This window comes from Oncorhynchus gorbuscha, linkage group LG02 (genome assembly GCF_021184085.1).
Source record: "Oncorhynchus gorbuscha isolate QuinsamMale2020 ecotype Even-year linkage group LG02, OgorEven_v1.0, whole genome shotgun sequence".
Taxonomy (NCBI): domain Eukaryota; kingdom Metazoa; phylum Chordata; class Actinopteri; order Salmoniformes; family Salmonidae; genus Oncorhynchus; species Oncorhynchus gorbuscha.
Window position 1 is genome coordinate 36,127,106 of NC_060174.1, and position 27,989 is coordinate 36,155,094.

Below are 27,989 nucleotides of genomic sequence, written 5' to 3' on the forward strand. Positions count from 1 at the left end.
ACAGCAAGGAGTCATCATGTCAGGTAGTCCTGGGGCATGGTCCTAGGGCTCAGGTCCTCCGAGAGAGAGAAAGAAAGAGAGAAGGAGAGAATTAGAGAACGCACACTTAGATTCACACAGTACACCGAATAGGACAGGAGAGGTACTCCAGATATAACAAACTGACCCTAGCCCCCCGACACATAAACTACTGTTTATAAAAGCGCTCTTCACTGATGAGTTGTGGTGTTGTCTCACCCCCTATGGTCGGACTTGCGTTTATTTTAGAAGGAATGGGTGTTACACAGAGGCCTGTACTCTGGAGCGGGATCAATTTGGAGGTGGAGGGTCAGTCATGGTCTGGGTGGTGTGTCACAGCATCATCGGACTGAGCTTGTTGTCATTGCAGGCAATCTCAATACTGTGTGTTACAGGGAAGACCTCCTCCTCCCTCATGTGGAACCCTTCCTGACATGACCCTCCAGCATGACAATGCAATCAGCCATACTGCTCGTTCTGTGTGTGATTTCCTGCAAGACAGGAATGTCAGTGTTCTGCCATGGCCAGAAAAGAGCCCGGATCTCAATCCCATTGAGCACATCTGGAACCTGTTGGATTGGAGGGTGAGGGCTAGGGCCAGTCCTCTCAGAAATGTCCGGGAACTTGCAGGTGCCTTGGTGGAAGAGTGGGGTAACATCTCACAGCAAGAATGGGTAAATCTGGTGCAGACCATGAGGACGAGATGCACTGCAGTACTTAATGCAGCTGCTGGCCACACCAGATACTGATTCTTGCTTTTGATTTTGACCCCCCCCCCCCCCCCCCCCCACTTTGTTCAGGGACACATTATTCCGTTTCTGTTAGTCACATGTGTGTGGAACTTGATCAGTTTATGTCTCAGTTGTTGAATCGTGTTATGTTCATACAAATATTTACACATGTTAAGTTTACTGAAGATACACGCAGTTGACAATGAGAGGATGTTTATTTTTTTGCTGAGTTTATAAGATTTCATAGCTTTCACCTGAATTGTCTATGTCATGGAAAGAGCAGGTGTTCTTAATATTTTGTCCACAGTGTTTTAGCGGTGTGCAGCCTTACCCATGTGGTATCAGCCTACTCAGTGACACCCACAAATATTAGCGTCATAGCTCTTATTGCAGAACTTGACTGTGGGAATCACTTCCACACTCAGTCTATTGTGGGTATTGAATACATATATTGGACTGTTAAGCCTAACCTACAGAACATTCCAACCTAGTTTAACATTATCTAGTCTAAAAACGGCATTAATCCTCTTTGTATCCAAATGAATAAGTTTCAACGGGTGACATGTATTCCACTATTATGGCTTATCGTTATTGTGGCTGTAGTTTCATGCTGAGACACAGAGGGTCGTTGTGTTTTAGCTGAGAATAATAAACAAGCAACTATCAGATAGGGCAACAAGTGATATATGTTTCAGTAAGATTGGATTTTTAGTATTTATAGCAAGTTGCAGAAAATGGAGGTTATGGTGGCAGATGCAGAGTGATATTTGGGTGTGCGAGACTTGACATCAGAAGAGTTACAGGGTGTGTTTAGTGGTGGTGTCCCATCCTTTCAGGTTGTTGGCATGAGGCAGGGCTAAATATTTTTAAAATAGTGGAGTATGATGGTGTTATTTTTATTTTGAATATTTGCGAGTGTAGTATTAGATTGTAGGTTATTTGTTTATATATTTATTTTTTTCAAGCAAAGTATAAGCGAGTTGTACTCCAGTCTAGTAGGTGGCGGTAATGTAACATATTGGATGCCAACCGACGTTAAGCCTCATCGAAGAAAGAACTCTCAGCGGCCGTGTACACACTATATGCTGTCAGTGGTCAGGTAAGACCAATGAAACATACATTAACTTAATTATATTATCGATCATAAGAAAGCTTAGTGATTATTTTAATAATTTGTGAGTGTCAGTGCCGATATATGGGTCCACGGCCCTGGGGATGTAGCCGGTAGCGTCTCTGCCCAGAGCGGGCATGATATGAGAAGCTCTCTGGTGTTTCCTATTTTCGTAGTAGAGAAATTCATGTAGACAGGATTTACATGGTCTCGCTGCACATTACTCATCAGTTAACTGGACAATGCTAACGTGACCTAGCTAGCTTACTAAGAATGCTAACGTTGTCATATAATATGAGACATCAACATAAAGATGAGCTGTCAAGGCTGTTGCTTCACACACAGTTATTGATTATCTGTGAAGGACAGCTGACAGAACATGCCTTCCTGGATCTGAGGGTGGGAAGTGGTAAACCCCGTCACATGACAGTCAGCCGAGACCGACACAGATGCCGCGTTCATGGACAGGTCGGAACTAGGAACCTCGGAAATGTCAGACTAACTGGTTGAGTTGTAACGCAGGTTTAGTATGACTCTCGAGGAGGCTGAAAGGATATTTCGGTTTGGAAAAGTTGAAGATTCCTGGTGTTTGTGCGATGGGGAGCTTGATGAAACAGAGGTGACAGTCTGTTCTTTTGAGATTTGATTCGGAGTCTTTACCTGACCAGTAATGTTAGGATATATGAGTTATACTGTTAAAGCTTTTATGCCGAATACACTGCAGAGTTACAGAGTTACGTTAATGGGCATGTTGCGGAAGTGTGTAGGAGGGAGATTCCAAGATGTGGGAAGTGTGCCGGAGGACATGGGACAGAAGAATGTGTAGTTTCGGCGGGGAAAGTTGTGTAGGGGTGCCCATGTTGCAGGGGATCAACGGTGTCCTGTGTTAAAGAGGCAGGTTGAGGTGGCCAGGGTCAGAGTAGTGCAGAAGATGTCCTATTTTGAGGCAGTGAAGAAGGTAGAGGAGAGTGGATCATGGGTGAGGAATTCTGATAGGATCCCTGTGAATAGTACATCTGGCCCAGAATAGAGGGATAGGCCAATGAGTGATATATGTTTCAGTAAGGTTGGCTTCTTAGCGTTCATAGCAATGATTATCAACAGAAAATAGATGTTGTGGTGGCAGCTGCAGAGAAGTACTTGGGGGTACAAGATTTGACTACAGAAGAGTTACAGGGTGTGTTGAGTGGTAGTGTCCCGTCCTCTGTCTTTGGCCTGGGATAAGATCAGATAGGGTTCAGGTAGTGGAATAAGGTGGTGGGTATTAATGAGTGTAGAGTTAGTTGGTATGGTAATAAAACATTATATTAGTATTTTTTTTGTAAAATTTTCTCCCATTTCCCCTTTTCCCATTTTGTATTAGAGAGTGTAATGGATTAATACTATAGTTGATCTGGAGGCGGTAATGCAACATATTGGATGCCAACCGTCGTTAAACTCCACAAAGAAGAAAGCTCAGAAGCAGCTATGACGTTCGCTACCCATCTTTGCTGACAGATGGTGAAAAGACAGAACGGGTAAAGCGGTTTGTTTCTGCATTCTGCTGTCAGAGAGAGAGAGAGTTCCATTAGCAATATCCCTTTGTCCCTGCGCCATCTGTCTCTCACATTTTAATTCAAAGAGCTTTATTGGTATGGGAGTCATATATTTATGTTGCCAAAGCAAGTGAAATGGATAATAAACAAAAGTGAAATAACCAATCATAAATGAACAGTAAACATTACACTCACAAGTTTCAAAAGAATAGACACATTTCAAATGTTATATTATGGCTATATACTCTCTTTTTTAACAAGGTAGGCTAGTTGAGAACAAGTTCTCATTTACATCTACAACTGCGACCTGGCCAAGATAAAGCAAAGCAGTGGGACACAAACAACAACACAGAGTTACACATGGAGTTACACATGGAGTAAACAAACATACAGTCAATAATTCAATAGAAAAAGTCAATATACAATGTCTGCAAATGAGGTAGGATAAGGGAGGTAAGGCAATAACTAGGCCATGGTGGAGAAATAATTACAAATATAGCAATTAAACACTGGAGTGATTGATGTGCAGAAGATGAGTGTGCAAGTAGAGATACTGGGGTGTAAAGGAGCTAAATAAATAACAGTATGGGGAGGTAGTTTGATGGGCTATTTACAGATGAGCTATGTACAGGTGCAGTGATCTGTGAGATGCTCTGACAGCTGGTGCTTAATTAATGCTAGTGAGGGAGGTAAGTCTCCAGCTTCTGAGATTTTTGCAGTTCGTTCCAGTCATTGGCAGCAGAGAACTGGCAGGAAAGGCGTCTGAAGGAGGAATTGGCTTTGGGGGTGACCAGTGAGAAATACCTGCTGGAGCGCGTGTTACGGGTGGGTGCTGCTATGGTGACCAGTGAGCTGAGATAAGGCGGGGCTTTACCTAGCAAAGACTTATCGATGACCTGGAGCCAGTGGGTTTGGCAACGAATATGACTTTGGATTGGAGATGCTTAATGTGAGTCTGGAAGGAGAGTTTACAGTCTAACCAGACACCTAGGTATTAGAGGTTGACCGATTAATCGGAATGGCCGATTAATTAGGGCCGATTTCAAGTTTTCATAACTATCGGAAATCGGTATTTTTGGGCGCCGATTTGACGATTTTTAAAAATGTATTTTATTATTATTATTATTTTATACCTTTATTTAACTAGGCAAGTCAGTTAAGAACACATTCTTATTTTCAATGACTGCCTAGGAACGGTGGGTTAACTGCTTTGTTCGGGCAGAATGACAGATTTTCACCTTGTCAACTCGGGGGATACTATCTTGCAACTCTAAAGTTAATTAGTCCAATGCAATAACGACCTGCCTCTCTCTCCTTGCACTCCACAAGGAGACTGTCTGTTGCGCGAATGCAGTAAGCCAAGGTACGTTGCTAGCTAGCATTAAACTTATCTTATAAAAAACAATCAATCATAATCACTAGTTAACTACACATGGTTGATGATATTACTAGATATTATCTAGCGTGTCCTGCGTTGCATATAATCTGACTGAGCATACATAGTATCTAAGTATCTGACTGAGCGGTGGTAGGCAGAAGCAGGCGTGTAAACATTCATTCAAACAGCACTTTTGTGCGTTTTGCCATGGTATAGAGGGAAATAGTCCTATAATTCCTATAAAACTACAACCTAAAACTTCTTACCTGGGAATATTGAAGACTCATGTTAAAAGGAACCACCAGCTTTCATATGTACTCATGTTCTGAGCAAGGAACTGAAACGTTAGCTTTCTTACATAGCACATATTGCACTTTTAGTTTCTTCTCCAACACTTTGTTTTTGCATTATTTTAAACCAAATTGAACATGTTTCATTATTTACTTGAGGCTAAATTGATTTTATTGATGTATTATATTAAGTTAAAATAAGTGTTCATTCTGTATTGTTGTAATTGTCATTATTACAAATAAATGTAAAAAAATCGTCCAATTAATCGGTATCGGCCCTTTTGGGCATCCAATAATCGGTATCAGCGTTGAAAAACCATAATCGGTCGACCTCTACTAGGTAGTTGTCCGCATATTCTAAGTCAGAACCGTCCAGAGTAGTGATGCTGGAGTAGTTGGTGGAGGTTTGAGAATCGCTACTTTTTAGGTAGTTGTAGAATTTAATGCTCTTTTCTGGATTTTGATAATTAGCGGGAATCATCATAATTCTGCTCTGCATTCATTATTTGGTGTTTTATACAGAGGATGTTTTTGCAGAATTCTGCATGCAGTCTCAATTGGGTGTTTGTCCCATTTTTTAAATGAATTCTTGGTTAGTGGACCCCAGACCTCACAACCATATTGGGCAATGTGTTATATAACTGATTGCACTCAGATCCTAATTGGTATGTTTTACATTTTTGTCATTTAGCAGACACTCTTATTTAGATTGATTTACAGTAGTGAGTGCATATATTTTTGTTACTGTTCCCACGTGGCAATCGAACCCACAACTCTGGCATTACAAGTGCCAGGCTCTACCAACTGAGCCACACACGTGTGTCAAATTTGATCTTTATTTTGATGGTGTTGAAGGCCCTTCTTGCCTTGTCTCTCAGATTGTTCACATCTTTGTGGAAGTTAAATGTGGTGCTGGTCCTGGCAACTGGACCTTTTTTGGAACACTGTTATTGACTGTCAGAGCCCAAGTCTGAGAGAATCTATTCAGAAGATCTAGGTGCTGCGATAGGCCCTTCTAGTTTGGGGACAGAAGCACCAGATCATCTGCAAATAGTAAACATTTGACTACGGAGTCTAGTAGGGTGAGGCCAGGTGCTGCAGACTGTTCTAGTGCCCTCGCCAATTCGTTGATATACGCTGAACAAAAATATAAACGCAATGAAAAGTGTTGTTCCCATGTTTCATGAGCTGAAATAAAAGATCCCAGAAATGTTCCATATGCACAAAAAACGTTTTCTCTAAAATGTTGTCCACAAATTTGTTTACATCCCTGTTAGGGAGAATTTCTCCTTTGGGAAGATAATCCATCCACCTGATGTGTGGCATATCAAGAAGCTGATTTAAACAGCATGGTCATTACACAATAAAAAGCCACTCTAAAATCTGCAGTTTTTTCAAACAACACAATGCCACCTCATGTTTTGAGGGAGCATGCAAGTTGCATGCAGGAATGTCCACCAGAGCTGTTGCCAGAGAATTTAATGTTAATTTCTCTACCATAAGCCACCTGTTCCAGCATCTTCGCACAGCAATTGGGAGAGGAGTGGGACAACATTTCACAGGCCACAATCAACAGCCTGATCAACTCTATGTAAAGGAGATGTTTCGCGCTACATGAGGCAAATTATTGCCACACCAGATACTGACTTTTTGTTGTTGAATTTTACCCCCTTTTCTCCACAATTTCGTGGTATCCAATTGTTGGTAGATACTCATCTTGTCTCATCGCTACAACTCCTGTACGGGCTCGGGAGAGATGAAGGTCGAAAGCATGCGTCCTCCCCAATTTCGTGATATCTCTCCCGAGTCCGTACGGGAGTTGCAGCTAGTGCCCTAGACCATTGCACCACCCGGGAGGCCCTACTGACTGGTTTTCTGATCCACGCCTCAATTTCTTTTAAAGGTATCTGTGACCAACCTATGTATAGCTGTATTCCCAGTCATTTAAAATATATAGATTAGGACCTAATTCATTTATTTCAATTGACTGATTTCCTTATAAGAACTGTAACTCAGTAAAGTCTTTGAAATTGTTGTCTGTTGCGTTTTATATTTTTGTTCACTATAAATGTTGAAGAGGGTGGGGCTCAAGCTGCATCCCTGTCTCACCCCCCCAGCCCTGAGGAAAGAAATGTTTGTGTTTTTTTTTGCCAATTTTAACCTCACATTTGTTGCGTTCATGGATTTGATAATGTTGGATGTTTCCCCCCCAACACCGCTTTCCATCAATTTATAATGCAGACCCTCATGCTAAATTGAGTCAAGCTGTTTTGAAATCAACAAAGCATGAAAAGGCTTTTGTTTTGTTTGTTTGTCAATAAGGGTGTGCAGGGTGAATACGTGGTCTGTCATACAGTAATTTGGTAAGAAGCCAATTTGACATTTGAGGAAATGTAGGAGTCTGCTGCCAATGATAATGCAGAGGATTTTCTCTCTCTCATTCATTCATTCATCAGTCACTCATTGTTTCGTGTGTGTTTGTAGGATGAGTGTGAAGCAGTGTCTCGAGGGTCAGGTGTACTCTGTGCCTCTGATCCAGTCAGACCTGAGGAGGGAGGAGGCTGTTCACCAGATAGCAGATGCCCTGCTCTACCTAGAGACCATCTCTACTGACATCTTTACCAGGTACGCACACACTGAGATCGAGGAGTATAAGTTGTCCAATAAGAGCATGTGCTATATGTGTTGTTTGGTAGCAAAGATCCTCCTGATTTATTCCATGCCAGCGGGAGTGGAAAATATTTTGGTATCTCAGATTGTTCTGGGAATTCTCACACAGAGACTTCATTGGCAGGAAGGATGTTCAACATGATTTTTACATTTGTATCACAAATCATTTTAAAGAAAATCATGATGAAAGTGGCCGTTTTAGGCTGTGAACTGTACACGATAAAGACAATATATTGGTGTCATTATACAATGCGCTTTCAAATATGAACTATGTCTAGATTCTGAAATATGTTTTCTTACATTGAGTTATTCAACATAAAAAATATTAATAGGAATATCTCAACCCTTTTTGATTTTGCTTATTTTTAGACATATTGCTTGGAACAATATACTCTTCAAACACATCAAATTTCCATAGTGGGCTCTCTGGTACTTATAATGATATGACCCATCTTCTACATAGAAATGAAACAGTGGTTCCTCCTTTAATGGTTGCATCATACTGCAGCACATCTTGCGGACTGCCACAGAGTTCAATGGCACGTTATTTAATTGTCAGCCAGTGTTACCATTAATGCTAGTTAGTGCTAGTTTGACCACCAGAGGGCATCTTCGAGAAGCATTTGATAGCCTTCAATAGTGGCTGTACTAGAGAATTCTAAAGCTTTTTTGTAAGAACGTCATATATGGGATTGATTTTAAGAAATTTAGCTTAATTAATTTGATTTAATATTATGGTGTTTCTATTTCCAAGTAAAACAAAAAACAAACCCCTCAGGGTTTTCGTTAGGATTGAAAGGAAAATATGGCGCTGTCCAACGTGACGGTTGGGAGTAGGCTACAGTAGTAAGAGCATAGCATTCTAACTTCAATATACTTTTTAAATAAATAAGATCTACACCACTTTTAACAGCACATTACTCAACACTAGTGAGAGTCATGTCGCCTACGGTAGGCCTACAGTATATTGAAAAATATTATTTTCAATGATGTGACTCTCTGCCAATAATTACATTTAGAGGATTCTAAATTAATATCTAAGGGGCATTTTTCATTACGACAAATCTGATCTGTGAGAATATCTGAGGGGCTTTTATAAAATTCTAAATGAATTAATAGTAATAATAATAATCCACAGTTTTTAATGCTGATCAATTGTCTTGCACAAGGTATCAACATACAGAGAGGTGTTGGTAAGAGTCTATTGTCCTGCTAATAACCTGTAATGGGCTATTATAATACAGTACATGATGACCAGGTCAGGATAACCAAAACATTTCTTTATTAAAGACTAAGAATGTTGGTACTTAATTATTTTAATCCAAAGCCATGAATGAGTGAGTCACTCAGCTTTATGTAGGTGCCAAGGCTATATGACTGTGCCTTTAGCAGACATGCCTTGCTTATATTCAGTCAACACATATATCTTAAGAATATCATGGAATATAATTGAACATTTTAGTTTCTCCATGCTAGTTTCAGAGCAGCGCTGAAATTATGCTGAAATTGTTGACCATAGCTGGTAGGCTATATATACTCAGCAAAAAAAGAAACGTCCTCTCACTGTCAACTGCGTTTATTTTCAGCAAACTTCACGTGTAAATATTTGTATGTACATAACAAGATGCAACAACTGAGACATAAACTGAACAAGTTCCACAGACGTGCCTAACAGAAATGGAATAATGTGTCCCTGAACAGAGGGGGGGTCAAAATGTACAAGTAACAGTCTGTATCCGGTGTGGCCACCAGCTGCATTAAGTAATGCATTGCATATCCTCCTCATGGACTGCACCAGATTTGCCAGTTCTTGCTGTGAGATGTTACCCCACTCTTCCACCAAGGCACCTGCAAGTTCCCGGACATTTCTGGGGGGGAATGGCCCAAGTCCTCACCCTCCGATCCTACAGGTTCCAGACATGCTCAATGGGATTGAGATCCGGGCTCTTCACTGGGCATGGCAGAACACTGACATTCCTGTCTTGCAGGAAATCACACACTGAACGAGCAGTATGGCTGATTGCATTGTCATGCTGGAGGGTCATGTCAGGAAGGGTACCACATGAGGGAGGAGGATGTCTTCACTGTAACACACAGCATTGAGATTGCCTGCAATGACAACAAGCTCAGTCCGATGATGCTGTGACACACCGCCCAGACCATGACTGACCCTCCACCTCCAAATTGATCCCGCTCCAGAGTACAGGCCTCTGTGTAACACTCATTCCTTCTAAAATAAACGCAAGTCCGACCATCAGGGGTGAGACAACACCACAACTCATCAGTGAATAGCGCTTTTTGCCAGTCCAGTCTGGTCCAGCAACGGAGGGTTTGTGCCCATAGGCAATGTTGTTGCCGGTGATATCTGGTGAGGAACTGCCTTACAACAGGCCTACAAGCCCTCAGTCCAGCCTCTCTCAGCCTATTGCGGACAGTCTGAGCACTGATGGAGGGATTGTGCGTTCCTGGTGTAACTCGGGTAGTTGTTGTTGCCATCCTGTACCTGCCCTGTAGGTGTGATGTTCAGATGTACTGCCCTGGCCACATCTGCAGTCCTCATGCCTCCTTGCAGCATGCCTAAGGGACGTTCACACAGATGAGCAGGGACCCTGGGCAGTTTTCTTTTGGTGTTTTTCAGAGTCAGTAGAAAGGCCTCTTAAGTGTCCTAAGTTTTCCTAACTGTGACCTTAATTGCCTACCGTCTGTAAGCTGTTAGTGTCTTAATGACCGTTCCCTAGGTGCATGTTCATTAATTGTTTATGGTTCATTGAGCAAGCATGGGAGACGGTATTTAAACACTATACAATGAAGATCTGTGAAGACAGATTTTTATTAATTATCTTTGAATGACAGGGTCCTGAAAAGGGGATGTTTCTTTTTTAGCTGAGTTTATATTGTCCTGCTAATAGCCCATCCTAGAAACGTTTGCAGAATTCATAGCCTGCTACGCTTGTGAAAAACAGGGGTTAATAATAATAATTACTTTTTCCCCTTCCACATGTTCAAAGGTCCAATTGATAAAGTTTTTATCAATTAGTATATTTGAGTTTGACCACAATATTTGTTGTATTATTTGTTCTGTCTTTTCTGGTGGATTGAATTGAAATTGCAACCATTCACGGCCGGTTGTGATACAGCCAATCTAACTAAGAAAGTAATTTTATGATACAATTCTCCCCCTACCCTCCAAGGCAAGATTTTATTATCCTGCTAATAGCCATAATTGGCGCTTTTCAACGTGACCTTGTGTGTTTGAAAGAGTATTTTTATAATTATTTTATTAATGAAAGCATAAAGATACTGATGAAGAAATACAGTACTTTACACTATATGCTTTATCTGACATTTAGCTGTTGCATGAGGATGCCCACATGCACGTTAAACATTTGTATAATAAAGCATTTAAAACATTTTGAAGATAGAAGCCACCTGCATTTGTTTTAGGCTACTGTGAAGTCTGACAAGTAAACAGCCTACAGTACCTACTGTAGTAAACATGTTAAAGTGCCTAATTCCTTACATAAGGGAGAGCAGGCCATGTCCAGACTTTCTCGGTGACCTCAGGTTTGCTTGAGACGTTGTTAGTCATTTGTGAGACATTGGTGAGACATTGTTACTAATTTGTAAATAAATCCAGTTTGTTATTTAGAATGATTTATTTCTGTTTTTAGAGGGAGAGAAACCAAAAGCCTACCATGGGTCTCCCTGTTGCGGCCGGCACGGGTATTGAACCAGCATCTGTAGCAATGCAGTTTTCACTGCGATGCAATGTCTTAGACCGCTGTGCCACTCAGGTGCAATGTGACCGGGCGGGAGTAGGCTACAGTACCACAGTAAGAGCAAAATAGTCCTAACATTTCCACACCCTAATTGTAGTCTAAGTCTCTCTTAGAATAAAAACCTTAGTGTAACAACAGTTTTAGTAAGTAATACTGAAGTTGTGCACAATTATCAGTTTCTATTTTGGCTTATGCCGCCAACTTATTGTCAGTTAGAGACACAGTAGCGCCTTGGGACCCAATAGCAAAATCCATGCTCTAACTCCCCCTTGCACTGGTCTGAAGAAATGAAGTAGTGACACAGGGTACTGTACTAAACCACAAATAACCTCGTAAGTCCCGCAGCATAATCACAAAACTTTTCGTTGAGCAACCACTGTACATTATAGGTCATTAACAAATCACAGCCCTCCTTTAGGATTGCACATTCAGTAAATCACCAGCAGGGGGAGTTCACTTTGAATCCATTTACCATTCAATGTGTTATTGGTGCTCATGAAATTTGATCAGAACATCAGAATTAGCAGAAAGCCCACTCTGGAAATAGTATGTACTTGAAGAGTATATTGTTCAAAACAAAATGTCTTAAAATGAACAACAAAATGAACATCAAAAATGTCATTTTTATATGTAGAATAAATGAATGTTAAAATGTGTTTTTCAGAATTAAGATACTCTATTTTAGAACTCACTATAAGGAGTATAATGACAGATGTTGTCTGTAGTATGTACAGTTTACAGATGATAGGGTCTAACAGAAGGCATGTATCAATCTAAAAAGGGCCAGAATGGCCACTTTCATGATTTTCTCAAAAATAGTTTGTCATACAAATGTATAAAGTATCAAAAACATCCTTCCTTCTAATTTAAGTTTCTATGTGACAACAGACAAGTGCCTTCACTGACATTTTCAACTTCTCCCTGACCAATTACGCAAAGGTAACCTGCCTAAATGACTACCGCCCTGTAGCACTCACATCTGTAGCCATGAATTGCTTTGAAAGGCTGGTCATAGCTCACATCAATACCATCATCCCAGAAACGCTGGACCCACTCCAATTTGCATACCGCCCCAACAGATCCACAGATGACGCAATCTCAATTGCACTCAACAGTGCCCTTTCCCACCTGGAAAAAAGGAACACGTGAGAATGATGTTCATTGACTACAGCTCAGCGTTCAACACCATAGTGCCCTCAACGCTCATCACTAAGCTAAGAACCCTGGGACTGAACACCTCCCTCTGCAACTGGATCCTGGACTTACTGACTGGCCACCCTCAAGTGGTAAAGTTGGGCAATAACACATCTGATCCTCAAACGGGAGCCCCTCAGAGGTGCGTGTTTAGTCCCCTCCTGTACTTGTTCACTCACCACTGCGTGGCCAAGCACAACTCCAACACTAAAATTGCTGATGACACAACGGTGGTAGGGCTGATCACGGACAATGATGAGACAGACTATCGGGAGGAGGTCAGAGACCTGGCAGGTATGGTGCCAGGACAACAACCTCTTCCCTCAACGTGTGCAAGACAAAGAAGCTGATCGGGTACTACGGGAAAAGAAGGGCAGAACACACCCCCATTCACATCGACAGGGTTATAGTAGAGCGGGTCGAGACCTTCAAGTTCCTTGGTGTCCATATCACTAACAAACTAGAATGGTCCAAACACACCAAGACAGTCGTGAAGAGGAGACGACAACACCTATTCCCAATTGGGAAACTGAAAAGATTTGGCATGGGTAGCCAGATCCTCAAAAGCTTCTACAGCTGCACCATCGAGAGCATCCTGACCGGTTGCATCAACGCCTGGTATGGCAACTGCTCCGCATTCGACCGTAAAGCAATACAGAGGGTAGTGCGTATGGCCCAGTATATCACTGGGGGCAAGCTTCCTGCCATCCAGGACCCCTATACCAGGCGGTGTCAAAGGAAGGCCCAAAAAATGGTCAAAGACTCTATCCACACTAGTCAAAGAATGTTCTCTCTGCTACTGCATGTCAAGCGGTACCAGAATGTCTAATCTCGGTCCAAAAGGCTCCATAACAGATTCTACCCCCAATCCATAAGAATGCTGAACAATTAATAAAACAATTATACCTGGACTATTTGCATTTTTTTTTACACACTGCTGTTACTTGCTGTTTATCAGCTATCTATGTATAGTCACTTTACCACTACCTACATGTACATGTTACCTCAATTACCTTGACTAACCTGTACCCCTGCACAATGACTCTGTTCCGGGTACCCCCTGAAGATGGCCTCGTTATTGTGTTCCTTTTTCACTTTAGTTTATTTCTTAATATTTTCTTAACTGGTTAAGGACTTGAAAGTAAGAATTTCACGGTAAGGTGGTTGTTGTATTCGGCACATGTGACAAGTACATTTGAGTTGATTTTGATTGGATTGACAGTCACACACACACACACACACACACACACACACACACACACACACACACACACACACACACACACACACACACACACACACACACACACATACTTCATCAGCAATGTTTCCTGTACATTGTGCCCTCTTAAATGAACCTGGTACCTTTATACACATGGTTTGGGAATGCTCTCTGGTGTCTGTATTCTGGGATGAAGTAGCTTCGAACTTATCCACTCTGTTGTCAGAAAATATTCCTGTATCTCCTTTTGTTTGACTTTGATATGATTTCTCTGTACTTCATGTATCTCTTCGTCAGAAGCGCATTCTTCTTGCTGGCCAAACTGCTGCAAAAGAATATTGCAGTACGATGGAAGCCTCTACACACTTTCTATCCGTCAATGGTTCCTCACTTTCTTGGATGTAATTGATATGGAGCATTTTACTGCTTGCATTCATAGAGCTAAAAAAGACCCTTTGAACCAATGTCTTAATGCCACTGAAACACTTTGATGTGTTGCTTTGATTTGTTTTTTTATTTGTTCATTTGAACCAACTATTTTTATTTAATTTTGTCCCTAAGGTCCTCGACTGGGGTGGGATTGTGATGGGGGAGGGGGGTGTCACTTCATTTTGTATGTACAGTACCAGTCAAAAGTTTGGACACACCTACTCATTCCAGGTGACAACCTCGTGAAGTTGGTCGAGAGAATGCCAAGAGTTTGCAAAGCTGTCATCAAGGCAAAGGGGGGCTACTTTGAAGAATCTACAATCTAAAATATATTTTGATTTGTTTAGCACTTCTTTGGTTACGACATGATTCCATATGTGTTATGTCATAGTTTTGATGTCTTCACTATTATTCTACAATGTAGAAAATAGTAAAAATAAAGAAAAACCCTTTAATGAGATAGGTGTGTCTAAACTTTTGACTGGTACTGTATTTATTCTTTTTGCTGAATAAACATTTGATCAAAAAAAACAAATGAAATTGATCAGCAGAACATACATTTACACTTTGAGTTTCCCCTGGTGTGTGTGTGTGTGTGTAGGGTGTCTGAGAGTGTAGAGCGGAATCGCTGTCAGCTGCAGAGTGTGACAGATCGGATTAGGCTGGCCCAGGCCCGCGTCGACAAGATCAAAGGCAGCAAGAAGGCCACCAAGGTAACACGCTTCACACACAGAGTTGCAGATATCTGCAAAACAGATTACTTACAATACTTTCGAGTACTACGAGATTTTGATGTGTGACAATGTGTAGGTGTTCTCCAGTGCTAAGTATCCAGCTCCAGATCGTCTCCAGGATTACTCCTCCATCTTCAGTGGAGCCACAGACCCCGCCTCCCAAACACGCCCCAGATACCACATACAGGCCAAACTACGACCCCTTGACGACAAGGACCTGCAGGTAACACAAACACACAAATACAATACTTTATTTGATCATCTCCAAAACATTGCAATACAAAGAGGTCAAATCAAACTTTGTTTGTCACATGCACCCCGAATACAGCAAGTGTAGACCGTACTGTGAAATGCTTACTTACAAGCCCTTAACCAAGCCCTATTGACCAAATAAACTCTAGCTGAAAATAATAAAAAGTAACACAATAAAATAACAATAATGAGGCTATATACAGGGGGTACCGATACTGAGTCAGTGTGTGGGGGTACAGGTTAGTTACATTTACATTACATTTAAGTCATTTAGCAGACGCTCTTATCCAGAGCGACTTACAAATTGTTGAGGTAATTTTTACATGTAGGTAGGGGTGAAGTGACTATGCTTAGGTAATAAACAGCGAGTAGCAACATTGTACAAAACAAATGGGGGGGGTCAATGTAAATAGTCCGATGGCCATGTGATTAATTGTTCAGCAGTCTTATGGCTTGGGGGTAGAAGCTGTTAAGGAGCCTTTTGTTCCTAGACTTGGTTCTCCGGTACCGCTTGCCGTGCGGTAGCAGAGAATACAGTCTATGACTAGGGTGGCTGGAGTCTCTGATAAATTTATTGGCTTTCCTTTGATACCACTTAGTATATAGGTCCTGGACGGCAGGAATATTGGCCCCAGTAATGTACTGGGCCGTATGCACTACCGTCTGTATCACCTTACTGTCAGATGCCGAGCAGTTGGTTGCCATACCAGGTGGTGATTCAACTGGTAAGGATGCTCTCGATGGTGCAGCTGTAGGACCTTTTGAGGATCTGGGGACTCAAGCGAAATCTTTTCAGTCTCCTGAGGGGGAAAAGTTGTCGTCGTGCCCTCTTCACAACTGCCTTGGTGTCTTTGGACCATGATAGTTTGTTGGTGATGTGGACACCAAGGAACATAACTCTCAACCTGCTCCACTACAGCCCCGTTGATGTTAATGGGGGCTTGTTCGGCCCGACTTTTCCTGTAGTCCACAATGATGGTGTTAGAATTGTGTTTGGCCACGCAGTCGTGGGTGAACAGGGAGTACAGGAGGGGACTAAGTACACACCCCGGAGGGGCCCAAATGTTGAGAATCAGCGTGGCAGACGTGTTGTTGCCTACCCTTACCACCTGGGGGCGGTCCGTGAGGAAGGCCAGGATCCAGTTGCAGAGGGAGGTGTTTTATCCCAGGATCCTTTGCTTAGTGATGAGCTTTGCGGGCACTATGGTGTTGAACGCTGAGCTGTAGTCAATGAACAGCATTCTCACATATGTGTTCCTTTTGTCCAGGCGAGATAGGGCAGTGTGGAGTGCGATTGAGATTGCGTCATCTGTGGATCTGTTGGTGCGGTATGTGAATTAGAGTGGGTTTAGGGCAGTGGTTCCCAAACTTTTTATAGTCCAGTACCCCTTCAAACATTTAGCCTCCAGCTGCATACCCCCTCTAGCACCAGGGTCAGCGTGCTCTCAAACGTTGTTTTTTGCCATCGTTTATAAGCCTGCCACACACACTATATGATACATTTATTAAACATAAGAATAAGTGAGTTTTTGTCACAACACGGGTCATGGGATGTGACAAAGAGCTCTTATAGGACCAGGGCACAAATAATAATATAATGATAATCAATAATTTTGCTCTTTTTATAACCATTTTACATATAAAACCTTTTGTTCATCGAAAATTGTGAATAACTCATCACAGGTTAATGAGAAGGGTATGCTTGAACTCTGCAATGTTGGGTTGTATTGGAGAGAGTCTGCCTTTAATCATTTTCCACACACAGTCTGTGCCTCTATTTACTTTTCATGCTAGTGAGAGCTGAGAATCCACTCTCACATAGGTACGTGGTTGCAAAGGACAACAGTGTCTTAACAGCGCGATTTGCCAAGGCAGGATACTCTGAGCACAACCCAATCCAGAAGTCTGGCACAGGCTTCTGATTCAATAAAATTTTCACAGAACCGCTTGTTGCAATTTGATGAGGCTCTCTTGTTCAGATATCGGTAAGTGGGCTGGAGGCAGGGCATGAAAGGGATAATGAATCTAGTTGTTTGTGTCATCCATTTCGGGAAAGTACCTGCGTAATTGCGCACCCAACTCACTCAGGTGCTTCGCTATATCACATATGACATTGACCATAAGCTTGAGTTAATTTGCACACAAAAAATCATACAATGATGGAAAGACCTGTGTGTTGTCCTTGTTAATGCAGACAGAGAAGAACTCCAACTTCTTAATCATAGCCTCAATTCTGTCCCGCACATTGAATATAGTTGAGGAGAGTCCCTGTAATCCTAGATTCAGATAATTCAGTTGAGAAACAACATCACCCAGATGGCCAGTCGTGTGAGAAACTTGTTATCATGCAAGTGGTCAGACGAGTGAAAATTATGGTCAGTAAAGAACTTTGCGCTCATCTCTCAATTAAAAAAAAAATGTGTCAATACTTTGCCCCTTGATAACCAGCGCACTTCTGTTTGTTGTAAAAGCGTTACATGATCGCTGCCCGTATCATTGCATAGTGCAGAAAATACATGGGAGTTCAGGGGTCTTGCTTTAACAAAGTTAACCATTTTCACTGTAGTGTCCAAAATGTCTTTCAAGCTGTCAGGCGTTCCCTTGGCAGCAAGAGCCTCTCGTTGGATGCTGCAGGGTACCCAAGTAGCATTGGGAGCAACTGCTTGCACGTGTGTTACCACTCCACTATGTCTCCCTGTCATGGCTTTTGTGCCATCAGTACAGATACCAACATGAGCAGCAGCTACGTTTGGATACATACGGATCGTTAGTGGAATTCCCAGGACAGAGTAACGGTTAATGTGATTGGATGTTAATTATTTGACTAGGCTACCTGTATTTGACATTGTGTTGTTCAACACTAAATGGTTAAATTTTATTTTTGGCAGTGAAACTCGGCTACTCAGGACTGTTTGAAAGTGTGAAGATAGATGTCCCCTCCTACCTACCAGACCTGCCAGGCATTTAAAAAAAAATGTGAATCACATTTGGCATTGCACCCAGTTTGGGAATACCTGGTCTTGGGTATCCTGGAGGATGCTATTGATGTGAGCCTTGACCAGCCTTTCAAAGCACTTCATGGCTACCGATGTGAGTGTTATGGGGCAGGAATAATTTAGGCAGGTTACCTTCGCTTCCTTGGGGACACGGACTATGGTGGTCTTGCTTGAAACATATAGGTATTACAGACTCGGTCAGGGAAAGGTTGAAAATGTCAGTGAAGACACTTGCCAGTTGGTCCGCACATGCTTTTAGTACACGTCCTGGTAATCTGTCTGGTCCCGCGGCTTTGTGAATGTTGACCTATTTAAAGGTCTTGCTCACATCGGCTACCGAGAGCATTATCAAACAGTCATCTAGAACAGCTGGTGCTCTCATGCATGCTTCAATGTTGCTTGCCTCGAAGTGAGCATAAAAGGCATTTAGCTCGTCTGGTAGGCTCACATCACTGGGCAGCTCGCGTCTTGTTTTCCCTTTGTAGTCCATAATAGTTTTCATGCCCTGCCAAATCCGACGAGCGTCAGAGCCGGTGTAGTAGGAATCAATCTTAATCCTGTATTGATGCTTTTCTTGTTTGATGGTTCGTCTGAGGGCATAGCAGGATTTCTTATAAGCATACAGATTGCTGGATTTTGGACACAGAAAGCACTGTCTCCTCCGCAGCTAAAGCTGATATATGTATAGTTTAAATGCACAGCTTTATAGCAGTATAGTCCTAGCTGTTTAGATAAATTAAAAGGCATGGTCATATTTAATTTAACTCAAGATACACGACTGTTCAAAAGTTTGGGGTCACTTAGAAATGTCCTTGTAGGCCTCCCGGGTGGCGCAGTGGTTAAGGGCGCTGTACTGCAGCGCCAGCTGTGCCATCAGAGTCCCTGGGTTCGAGCCCAGGCTCTGTCGTAACCAGCCGTGACCGGGAGGTCCGTGGGGCGGCGCACAATTGGCCTAGCGTCGCCCGGGTTAGGGAGGGCTTGGTCGGTAGGGGCGTCCTTGTCTCATCGCGCACCAGCGACTCCTGTGGCGCCGTGTGCGCTAGCCAAGGTGGCCAGGTGCACGGTGTTTCCTCCGGGCTCATTGGTGCGGCTGGCTTCCGGGTTGGATGCGCACTGTGTAAATGACAAGCATGGTCGAATAATAGTAAGGCAGAACAGTTGAAACTGGAGCAGCAGCATGGCCAGGTGGACTGGGGACAGCAAGACCCAACCAAGTGACACATTGGTGCGGCTGGCTTCCGCGTTGGATGCGCGCTGTGTTAAGAAGCAGTGCTGCTTGGTTGGGTTGTGTATCGGAGAACGCATGACTTTCAACCTTCGTCTCTCCTGAGCCCGTACGGGAGTTGTAGCGATGAGACAAGATAGTAGCTACTACAACAATGGGATACCACGAAATTGGGGAGAAAAAGGGGTAAAATTTAAAAAATGTAAAATAAAAAACATTAAGAAATGTCCTTGTTTTTGAAAGAAAAACAATTTTTTTGTCCCTTAAAATAACATTAAATTGCTCAGAAATGCAGTGTAGACATTGTTTGTGTTGTAAATAACTGTTATAGCTGGATATTTTTTATGGAATATCTACATAGGTGTACAGAGGCCCATTGTCTAGGCAGAGTTGCAAAGAAAAAGCCATATCTCAGACTGACAAATAAAATATTAAGATGGGCAAAAGAACACAGACACTGAACAGAGGAACTCTGCCTTAGAAGGCCAGCATCCCGGAGTCGCATATTCATTGTTGACGTTGAGACTGGTGTTTTGCGGGTACTATTTCATGAAGCTGCCAGTTTAGGACTTGTGAGGCGTCTGTTTCTCAAACTAGACACTAATGTAGTTGTCCTCTTGCTCAGTTGTGCACCGGGGTCTCCCACTCTTTCTATTCTGGTTATAGCCAGTTTGTGCTGTTCTGTGAAGGGAGTAGTACACAGTGTTGTACGAGATCTTCAATTTCTTGGCAATTTCTCACATGGAATAGCCTTCATTTCTCAGAACAAGAATAGACTGATGAGTTTCAGAAGAAAGTTATTTGTTTCTAGCCATTTTGAGCCTGTAATCAAACCCACAAATGCTGATCCTCCAGATACTCAACTAGTCTAAAGAAGGCCAGTTTTATTGCTTCTTTAATCAGCACTAGAGTTTTCAGATGTGCTAACATAATTGCAAAAGGGTTTTCTAATGATCAAGTAGCCTTTTAAAATGATAAACTTGGATTAGCCTACACAATTTTCCATTGGAACAGGAGTGATGGTTGCTGATAATGGGCCTCTGTACGCCACTGTAGATATTCCATACAAAATCAGCCATTTCCAGCTACAATAGTCATTTACAACATTATCAATGTCTACACTGTATTTCTGATCAATTTCATGTTATTTTAATGGACTTAAAATGTGCTTTAATTTTTTTTTTAAACAAGTGACCCCAAGCTTTTGAACGGTAGTGTACATTCTGCTCCACTCAACCGTACAGCTGAGTCCACAGGTATTTAACAGACAAACCTGGGGACTGAGGTGATGGGTTTTGACCTGGCTGTGAGACACCTACCGCTAGATTAGGCTCTGACCTGACTTGACCTGCCTGAGGACAGACCTGTTCTGACCTGGGGACATGACATGAGAAGCCCTGACTAAAACTACCCTCAGGAAACTACTGTGTGCGTGTAGTGGTGGAAAAAGTACTCAATTGTCATACTTGAGTAAAAGTAAAGATACCTTTAAGTAGAAAATGACTCAAGTAAAAGTGAAAGTCACCCTTTAAGATACTTCTTGAGTAAAAGTTTTAAAGTATCTTGTTTTAAATACTTAAGTAGAGTGGTGGGAAAAAAATACTCATACTTAAGTAAAAATAAATTCTACACATGAAATTCCTTTATATTAGGCAAACCAGAAGGCACAATGTTCTTGTTTTTGTATTTACAGACAGCCAGGGGTCCCACTAAAACACTCAGACATAATTTACAAATGCAGTATTTGTTCTTTAGTGAGTGTCCACCAGATCAGAGGCAGTAGGGATGACAACATGTTATATTGACCGTATTACTGAATAAATTGGACCGTATTACTCTCCTGCCTGAGCATTTGAAATATATTGAGTACTTTTGGGTGTCAGGGTATTTTTACTTAGTTACTTTACACCACAGTTGTGTGTGTGTTTGCACCTTAGCTCAGCAGTGAAGATGTGTGTTTATTGATAGTGAACACCCATGAGATCTCCCTCGCTGCTGGAATCGAAAACTTCCAGGAACAGTAGTATTTTGTGCTGTTTGAGAGAGGGGGGAGATGTGGAAAACAATATTTCCTGTGTGCTTACCTGGTTCAGAGATGTATTATTTATGAAGCCTCATGCGCTGCGGAGAGAGGGAGCGATTGAGGGAGAGAGAAATAGACAGAGGCTGATGACGAAAAGGGAAAGAGTGGGAGTTATTCATGTGGTTTGGAGTCTGGTTGTCTGCAGACACCAAACCACAGGGTATTTGAATCAGTCTTTGAATCTGCATCTCTCTCTTTTGCCTGCAAGGCTGTCTCTACCGAAAGCTACTACTGTAACTATGTTTTATTCGTTTTTTAAATTTAATATTATTGTATTTAGATTGTTTTCTATTGTATTATTGAATGTATGTTTGTTTATTCCATGTGTAACTCTGTTGTTTGTGTCACACTGCTTTGCTTTATCCTAGCCAGGTCATAGTTGTAAATGAGAACTTGTTCTCAACTAGCCTACCTGGTTAAATAAAGGTAAAATAAAAAACTCTTTCTTTGTTCAAAACAGGGGTGGAAAGCAATGCTGATGCATGTTTATGTCTGGTGGCCATTTGTGTTTTTTAAAGAAAAGTAGGTTCTTACCAGACTCATTTAATATCGGTCTTCTCTTGTTTTACACCCCCTGTCTCTATATCCCCCTCTAGGAGAAGTTGTGTTATTACCCGGTGTGTGTGAGCAGTAAGAAGCGTTCAGAGGATGAGACCGAAGAGGGGCTGGGCGGTCTGCCTCGAAACATCTCCTCTGTCAGCTCCCTGCTGCTGTTTAATACTACAGAGAACCTGTTAGTACACACACACACACACACACACACACACACACACACACACACACTCCTCTAACTGTTTGTGTATGTGTTTAGGTATAAGAAGTATGTGTTCCTGGACCCCCTGGCGGGGGCGGTGATTAAAACACACACCACTCTGGAGACAGAGAAGGAAGAGAAACCATTTGACGCTCCGCTATCCATAACCAAGAGAGAACAGCTGGAGAGACAGGTACACACACACCGTACACACGCACTCCCTTACATGTGTTCACTAAAGAACTGGAGGCCTGAAAGATTATTTCAAAGGGCCTTGCAAACAGGTTAAAGTGTACCTTTTGAATTAGGACACTTTCTCTCTCCCTTCTCTCATTCCCTCTCCATCTGTCCCCCTGTAGACAGCAGAGAGCTACTTCTATGTTCCAGACCTAGGTCAGGTCCCAGAGATAGACGTTCCCTCCTACCTACCAGACTTGCCAGGCATTGCTGACGACTTGTCCTACAGCCAAGACCTGGGGCCAGGCATCGCACCCTCTGGACCAACACACACCTTCCCTGAACTACCGACCTTCACTGGGGAGGACATGTCTGGTACACACGCTGTTTCTATTGTGTGGATTAAATAAAGTTTTCCTGGAAATTGGTCATGTCAACTTACGGAACTGTTTCTATTGGTTGATGTTTTGTTGTTTGTTTGTGTTACAGGTTCTCAGTTCCAAGTTGCAGTCCCGCCTCCTCCCCCTCCTCCCCCACCAGAGCCCACACACACCCCCGCCCCTCCCCCTGGTCTCCCCCTCCTCCACCTCCTCCCCCACCTCCACCTGCAGACAGCCCTGCTGAACCCAACCGCACTCGGAGCACAGGTACCACGCACACACTACATACAGTGCATTCGGAAAGTATTCAGACCCCTTCACTTTCCACATTTTGTTACGTTACAGCCTTATTTGAAAATGTGTAAAAAATATATATTCTTCATCAATCTACATGCAATACCCTACTCTACAAAGTAAAAACAGGTTTTTAGACATTTTTGCAAATGTATTTAAAATTTAAAAAACATATTACATTTACATAAGTATTCAGACCCTTTACTCAGTACTTTGTTGAAGCAACTTTGGCAGTGATTACAGCCTCAAGTCTTCTTGGGTATGACACAACAAGCTTGGCTCACCTGTATTTGGGTAGTTTCTCCCATTCTTCTCTGCAGATCCTCTCAAGCTCTATCAGGTTGAAAGGGGAGCGTCGCTGCACAGCTATATTCAGGTCTCTCCAGAGATGTTCGATCGGGTTCAAGTCTGGGCCCTTGCTGGGTCACTCAAGGACATTCAGAGACTTGTCCCCAAGCCACTCCTGTGTTGTCTTGGCTGTGTACTTAGTATCATTGTCCTGTTGGAAGGTGAACCTTTGCCCATATCTGGGGTCCTGAGCACTCTGGAGCAGGTTTTCATCAAGGGTCTGTCTTTACTTTGCTCCATTCATCTTTCCCTTGATCCTGAATTGTCTCCCAGTCCCTGCCACTAAAAAACATCCCCAAAGCATGATGCTGCCACCACCATGCTTCACGGTAGGGATGGTGACATGTTTCCTCCAGACATGACGCTTGGCATTCAGGCCAAAGAGTTTAACTTGGTTTCATCAGAGCAGATAATCTTGTTTTTCATTGTCTGAGAGTCCTTTGGGGGCCTTTTTGCAAACTCCAAGGTGGCTGTCATGTGGAAGGATTTCCCATCTCCACAGGAACTCTGGAGCTCTGTCAGAGTGACCATTGGGTTCTTGGTCACCTCTCTGACCAAGGCCCTTCTCTTCCGATTGCTCAGTTTGGCCGGGCAGCCAGCTCTAGGAAGACTCTTGGTGGTTCCAAACTTCTTCCATTTAAGAATTATGGATGCAAGTGTGTTCTTGGGGACTTCAATGCTGTATAAATGTTTTTTTAACCCTTCCCCAGATCTGTGCCTCGACACAATCCTGTCTCGGACCTCTACGGACAATTCTTTTGACATCATGGCATGGTTTTTGCTCTGACATGCACTGTTAACTGTGGGACCTTGTATAGACAGGTGTGTGCCTTTCCAAATCATGTCCAATGAATTGAATTTACCACAGGTGGACTCCAAGTTGTAGAAACATCTCAAGGATGATCAATGGAAACAGGATGCACCTGATCTCAATTTCGAGTCTCAAAGCAAAGGGTCTGAATACTTATTTCTGTTTTTAATCAATTTGCTATAATTTCTAAAAACCTGTTTTAGCTTTCTCATTATGGGGTATTGTGTGTAGATTGACGAGGGGGAGGGGAAATAATTTAATACATTTTAAAATAAGTCACGTAATAAGTCATGTAAATAAGTCCTGTAACGTAACAAAGTGTGGAAAAGGGGAAGGGGTCTGAATACTTTCAGAATGCACTGTATGTAAGTATATATATATACACACACACACACACACACACTCCTCTACAACTGTGGGTTTACATCCAGCTCCTATAGCGGGGGCTCCCAGCGAGGTGGTTGAATCAAACAGCCGGGCCAGTCTACTAGAGTCCATCCGCAACGCTGGAGGCATCGGCAAGGCCAAACTACGCAACATCAAAGAACGCAAGATGGAAAAGAAGAAACAGAAGGAACAGGAACAAGGTAAGAGAAAAAGAGGGGAGTGAGAGAGGGGAGAGGTGTGGGGAGAGAGAGGAAGAAGAAGAATAGAGGGAGAGAGAAATAAACAGATTGCCGTTGGTTGAGTGTCTTGGTTCTCCACTTGAATAACAAGCAACAAATCAGTCTTGAATCTGGTGACTCTTTGAGAACATGTAGCACCAACAGAGCAATGCTACCCACCTCCAGTTCTTTAACTTACAGAGCATATTTGGGACATAGTGTTAGTGTGTGTAAAGACACACCACAGGGTTACCTAACTAGTCATAGAGAACAGCTCAGGGCTGCATGACCTTTTAGATGTATAAACATCACCTTCATTAAGCACTGATTTAACTACATGGTGTTTTAGTCTCTATGACATTTGCTATGAGCGCATGTGAGGGAGTGAGAATATGTGTGAGAGTAAGTCCCGTCATCATTGCTGGTTCAGTTGCTGCCGGGCCATCAACATTTAACAGTTGGGTTCATTTGAGCAAGTCATGAAAACTACTACAGTTGTTCACCAGCTATACTATTTATGTAGTATGTAGCTACAGTAATGTAACTTCTCTGGTCTCTCTCCACTGTACTAAAAAGGACATAGAAATGGAATCCATCATCTCTGCTTCACTGCTTTCTTACTGTGTTCTCCCTCCCTCTCTCTCAGTGGTAGCAGCAGCCAGTGGAGGAGACTTCATGTCAGATCTCTTCAATAAGTTGGCCATGCGAAGGAAAGGTGAGCACATCCCTCTCCCTGCCTGTCCCTCCCTCCTTTACTCATCTCCCCTGGGTTATTGTCGTAAAGGCTCTGATAATGGTGTATAAGTATTTCTGTGTCGGTGATCGTGGTGTGTGTGTTTCCTAGGTATCTCTGGTAAGGGTCCTGGAGGCGGGGACTCTGGGGAGGGCTCAGCTGGTTCTGGCAGCGCATTCGCTAGGATGTCCGATGTAATCCCGCCTCTTCCTGCCCCCCATCAGCCAACCGCTGAAGACGAGGACGACTGGGAGGCCTAACAACTGAGACTTGCCAGTCAGAACCAATGGAACTCTGAGCACATCTAGCTCTAAGCCAATCAGAGAACAGAATATTGAGGCGATTCTGAGGGATGAAGCTAACGCTTGTTGAGGAGAGGGTGGGGTCAGTGGGTTGAGTTTCTTCCAGATGATAGACAATGGTGGAATTCCAGGTCGTAGCATAACTTCAATAAAGACCGGGAATGCCACTGGTTTCTTTGCAGATTATATGGTTATTTGACGATAGTGACATGGTCCCTACGTATGCAATCAGCCGCAATTCCAGTGCCTGCCATGTATTTGACCCAGGTGTGTTATATAGTTCAGTGACTCCCTCTGCTGGTTTTCTGTAGTTTTGATCAACACACAGGAACCATCAAGGACTGATCTTTACTGAGAAAATGAAAGGACAAACAACTACAGGAGAAAAGTCAGACCTCATCTCAGCATTGTAAAGATGTTTAATAAAGTAACATGTAAATATTACATCATGTGTAACACCACACTAAAGTAGCAGAATATTTCAATCAAAATGTTAACACATTTCATTCAATAAATGGCTTTTTGCATTTAAAATAAAACTGTCAGTGGAGAGTTGACTGATCTGTACTGCTGGAGAGGTGTGTGTGTGAGACAGACAGAGCCTAAACCTACAGTGCCTTCAGAAAGTATTCACATCCCTTGACTTTTCCCACCTGTTGTTACAAAGTGGGATTAAAATTGATTTAATTGTCATTTTGTTGTGAATGATCTACACAAAATACAAAAAATAAAACATCTTAAATATTTAAGTATTCAACCCCCTAAGTCAATACATGTTAGAATCACCTTTGGCAGCGATTACAGCTGTGAGTCTTTCTGGGTACGTCTTAAGAGCTTTGCACACCTGGATTGTACAATATTTTCGCATTATTCTTTAAAAAATTCTTCAAGCTATGGTTGTTGATCATTGCTAGACAGTCATGTACAGTAAGTATTTTCAAACCATTTTAAATCATAACTTGGCCACTCCGGAACATTCAATGTCATCTTGGTAAGCAACTCCGGTGTATATTTGGCCTTGTGTTTTAGGTATTGTCCTGCTGAAAGGTGAATTTGTCTAACAAGTGTCTGGTGGAAAGCAGACTGAACAAGGTTTTCCTCTAGGATTTTACCTGTGCTGAGCTCTATCCCGTTTCTTTTTATCCTAAAAAACTCCCTTGTCCTTGCTGATGACAAGCATACCCATAACATGATGCAGCTAACACCATGCTTGAAAATGTGAATAGTGATGTTGGATTTGTAGAAAAGTTTGTGGTCATATGCACATCCTTAAAAACATAGGTGCTGGGCTAACAAATAATACTAGTACAGAACAAGGCCTGCACACTGTTGAAGCTCGCAATTCAGTTTTATTGACAACGATATGATCTAAAACGGAGCTTCTTGGTCTTTACTTGTTTGATTTGCCCCAAACATAACGCTTTGTATTCTGGACAAAAAGTTATTTTGTTTTGCCAAATTTATTGCAGTTTTACTTTTGTGCCTTATTGCAAGCAGGATGCATGTTTTGGAATAGTTTTATTAAAATGAAATCAAATATATTTATATAGCCCTTCTTACATCAGCTTATATCTCAAAGGTGCTGTACAGACACCCAGCCTAAAGCCCCAAACAGCAAGCAATGCAGGTGTAGAAGCACGGTGGCTAGGAATAACTCCATAGAAAGGCCAAAACATAGGAAGAAACCTTGAGTGGAACCAGGCAATGAGGGGTCGCCAGTCCTCTTCTGGCTGTGCCGGGAAGAGATTATAACAGACCATGGCCAAGCTGTTCAAATGTTCATAAATGACCAGCATGGTCAGATAATAATAATAATCACAGTAGTTGTCGAGGTTGCAACAAGTCAGCACCTCAGGAGTAAATGTCAGTTGGCTTTTCATAGCAGATCATTCAGAGTGTCTCTACCGCTCCTGCTGTCTCTAGAGAGTTGAAAACAGC

The 27,989-nt window shown here is 42.4% G+C and overlaps 1 protein-coding gene across 1 annotated transcript; it reads left to right on the forward strand.

The window, feature by feature from the left end:
* Positions 1-1,758: 1,758 nt before the first annotated feature.
* Positions 1,759-26,744, forward strand: LOC124001660 (WASH complex subunit 1-like). Its single transcript, XM_046308654.1, is given in 12 exon segments — positions 1,759-1,848; positions 7,548-7,688; positions 14,959-15,070; positions 15,168-15,314; positions 22,244-22,380; positions 22,459-22,594; positions 22,761-22,953; positions 23,068-23,148; positions 23,151-23,210; positions 24,843-24,998; positions 25,663-25,731; positions 25,861-26,744. Coding segments are annotated over 12 exon segments (1,458 nt in total). The 5' UTR covers positions 1,759-1,771; the 3' UTR covers positions 26,010-26,744.
* The last annotated feature ends 1,245 nt before the right edge of the window (positions 26,745-27,989 follow it).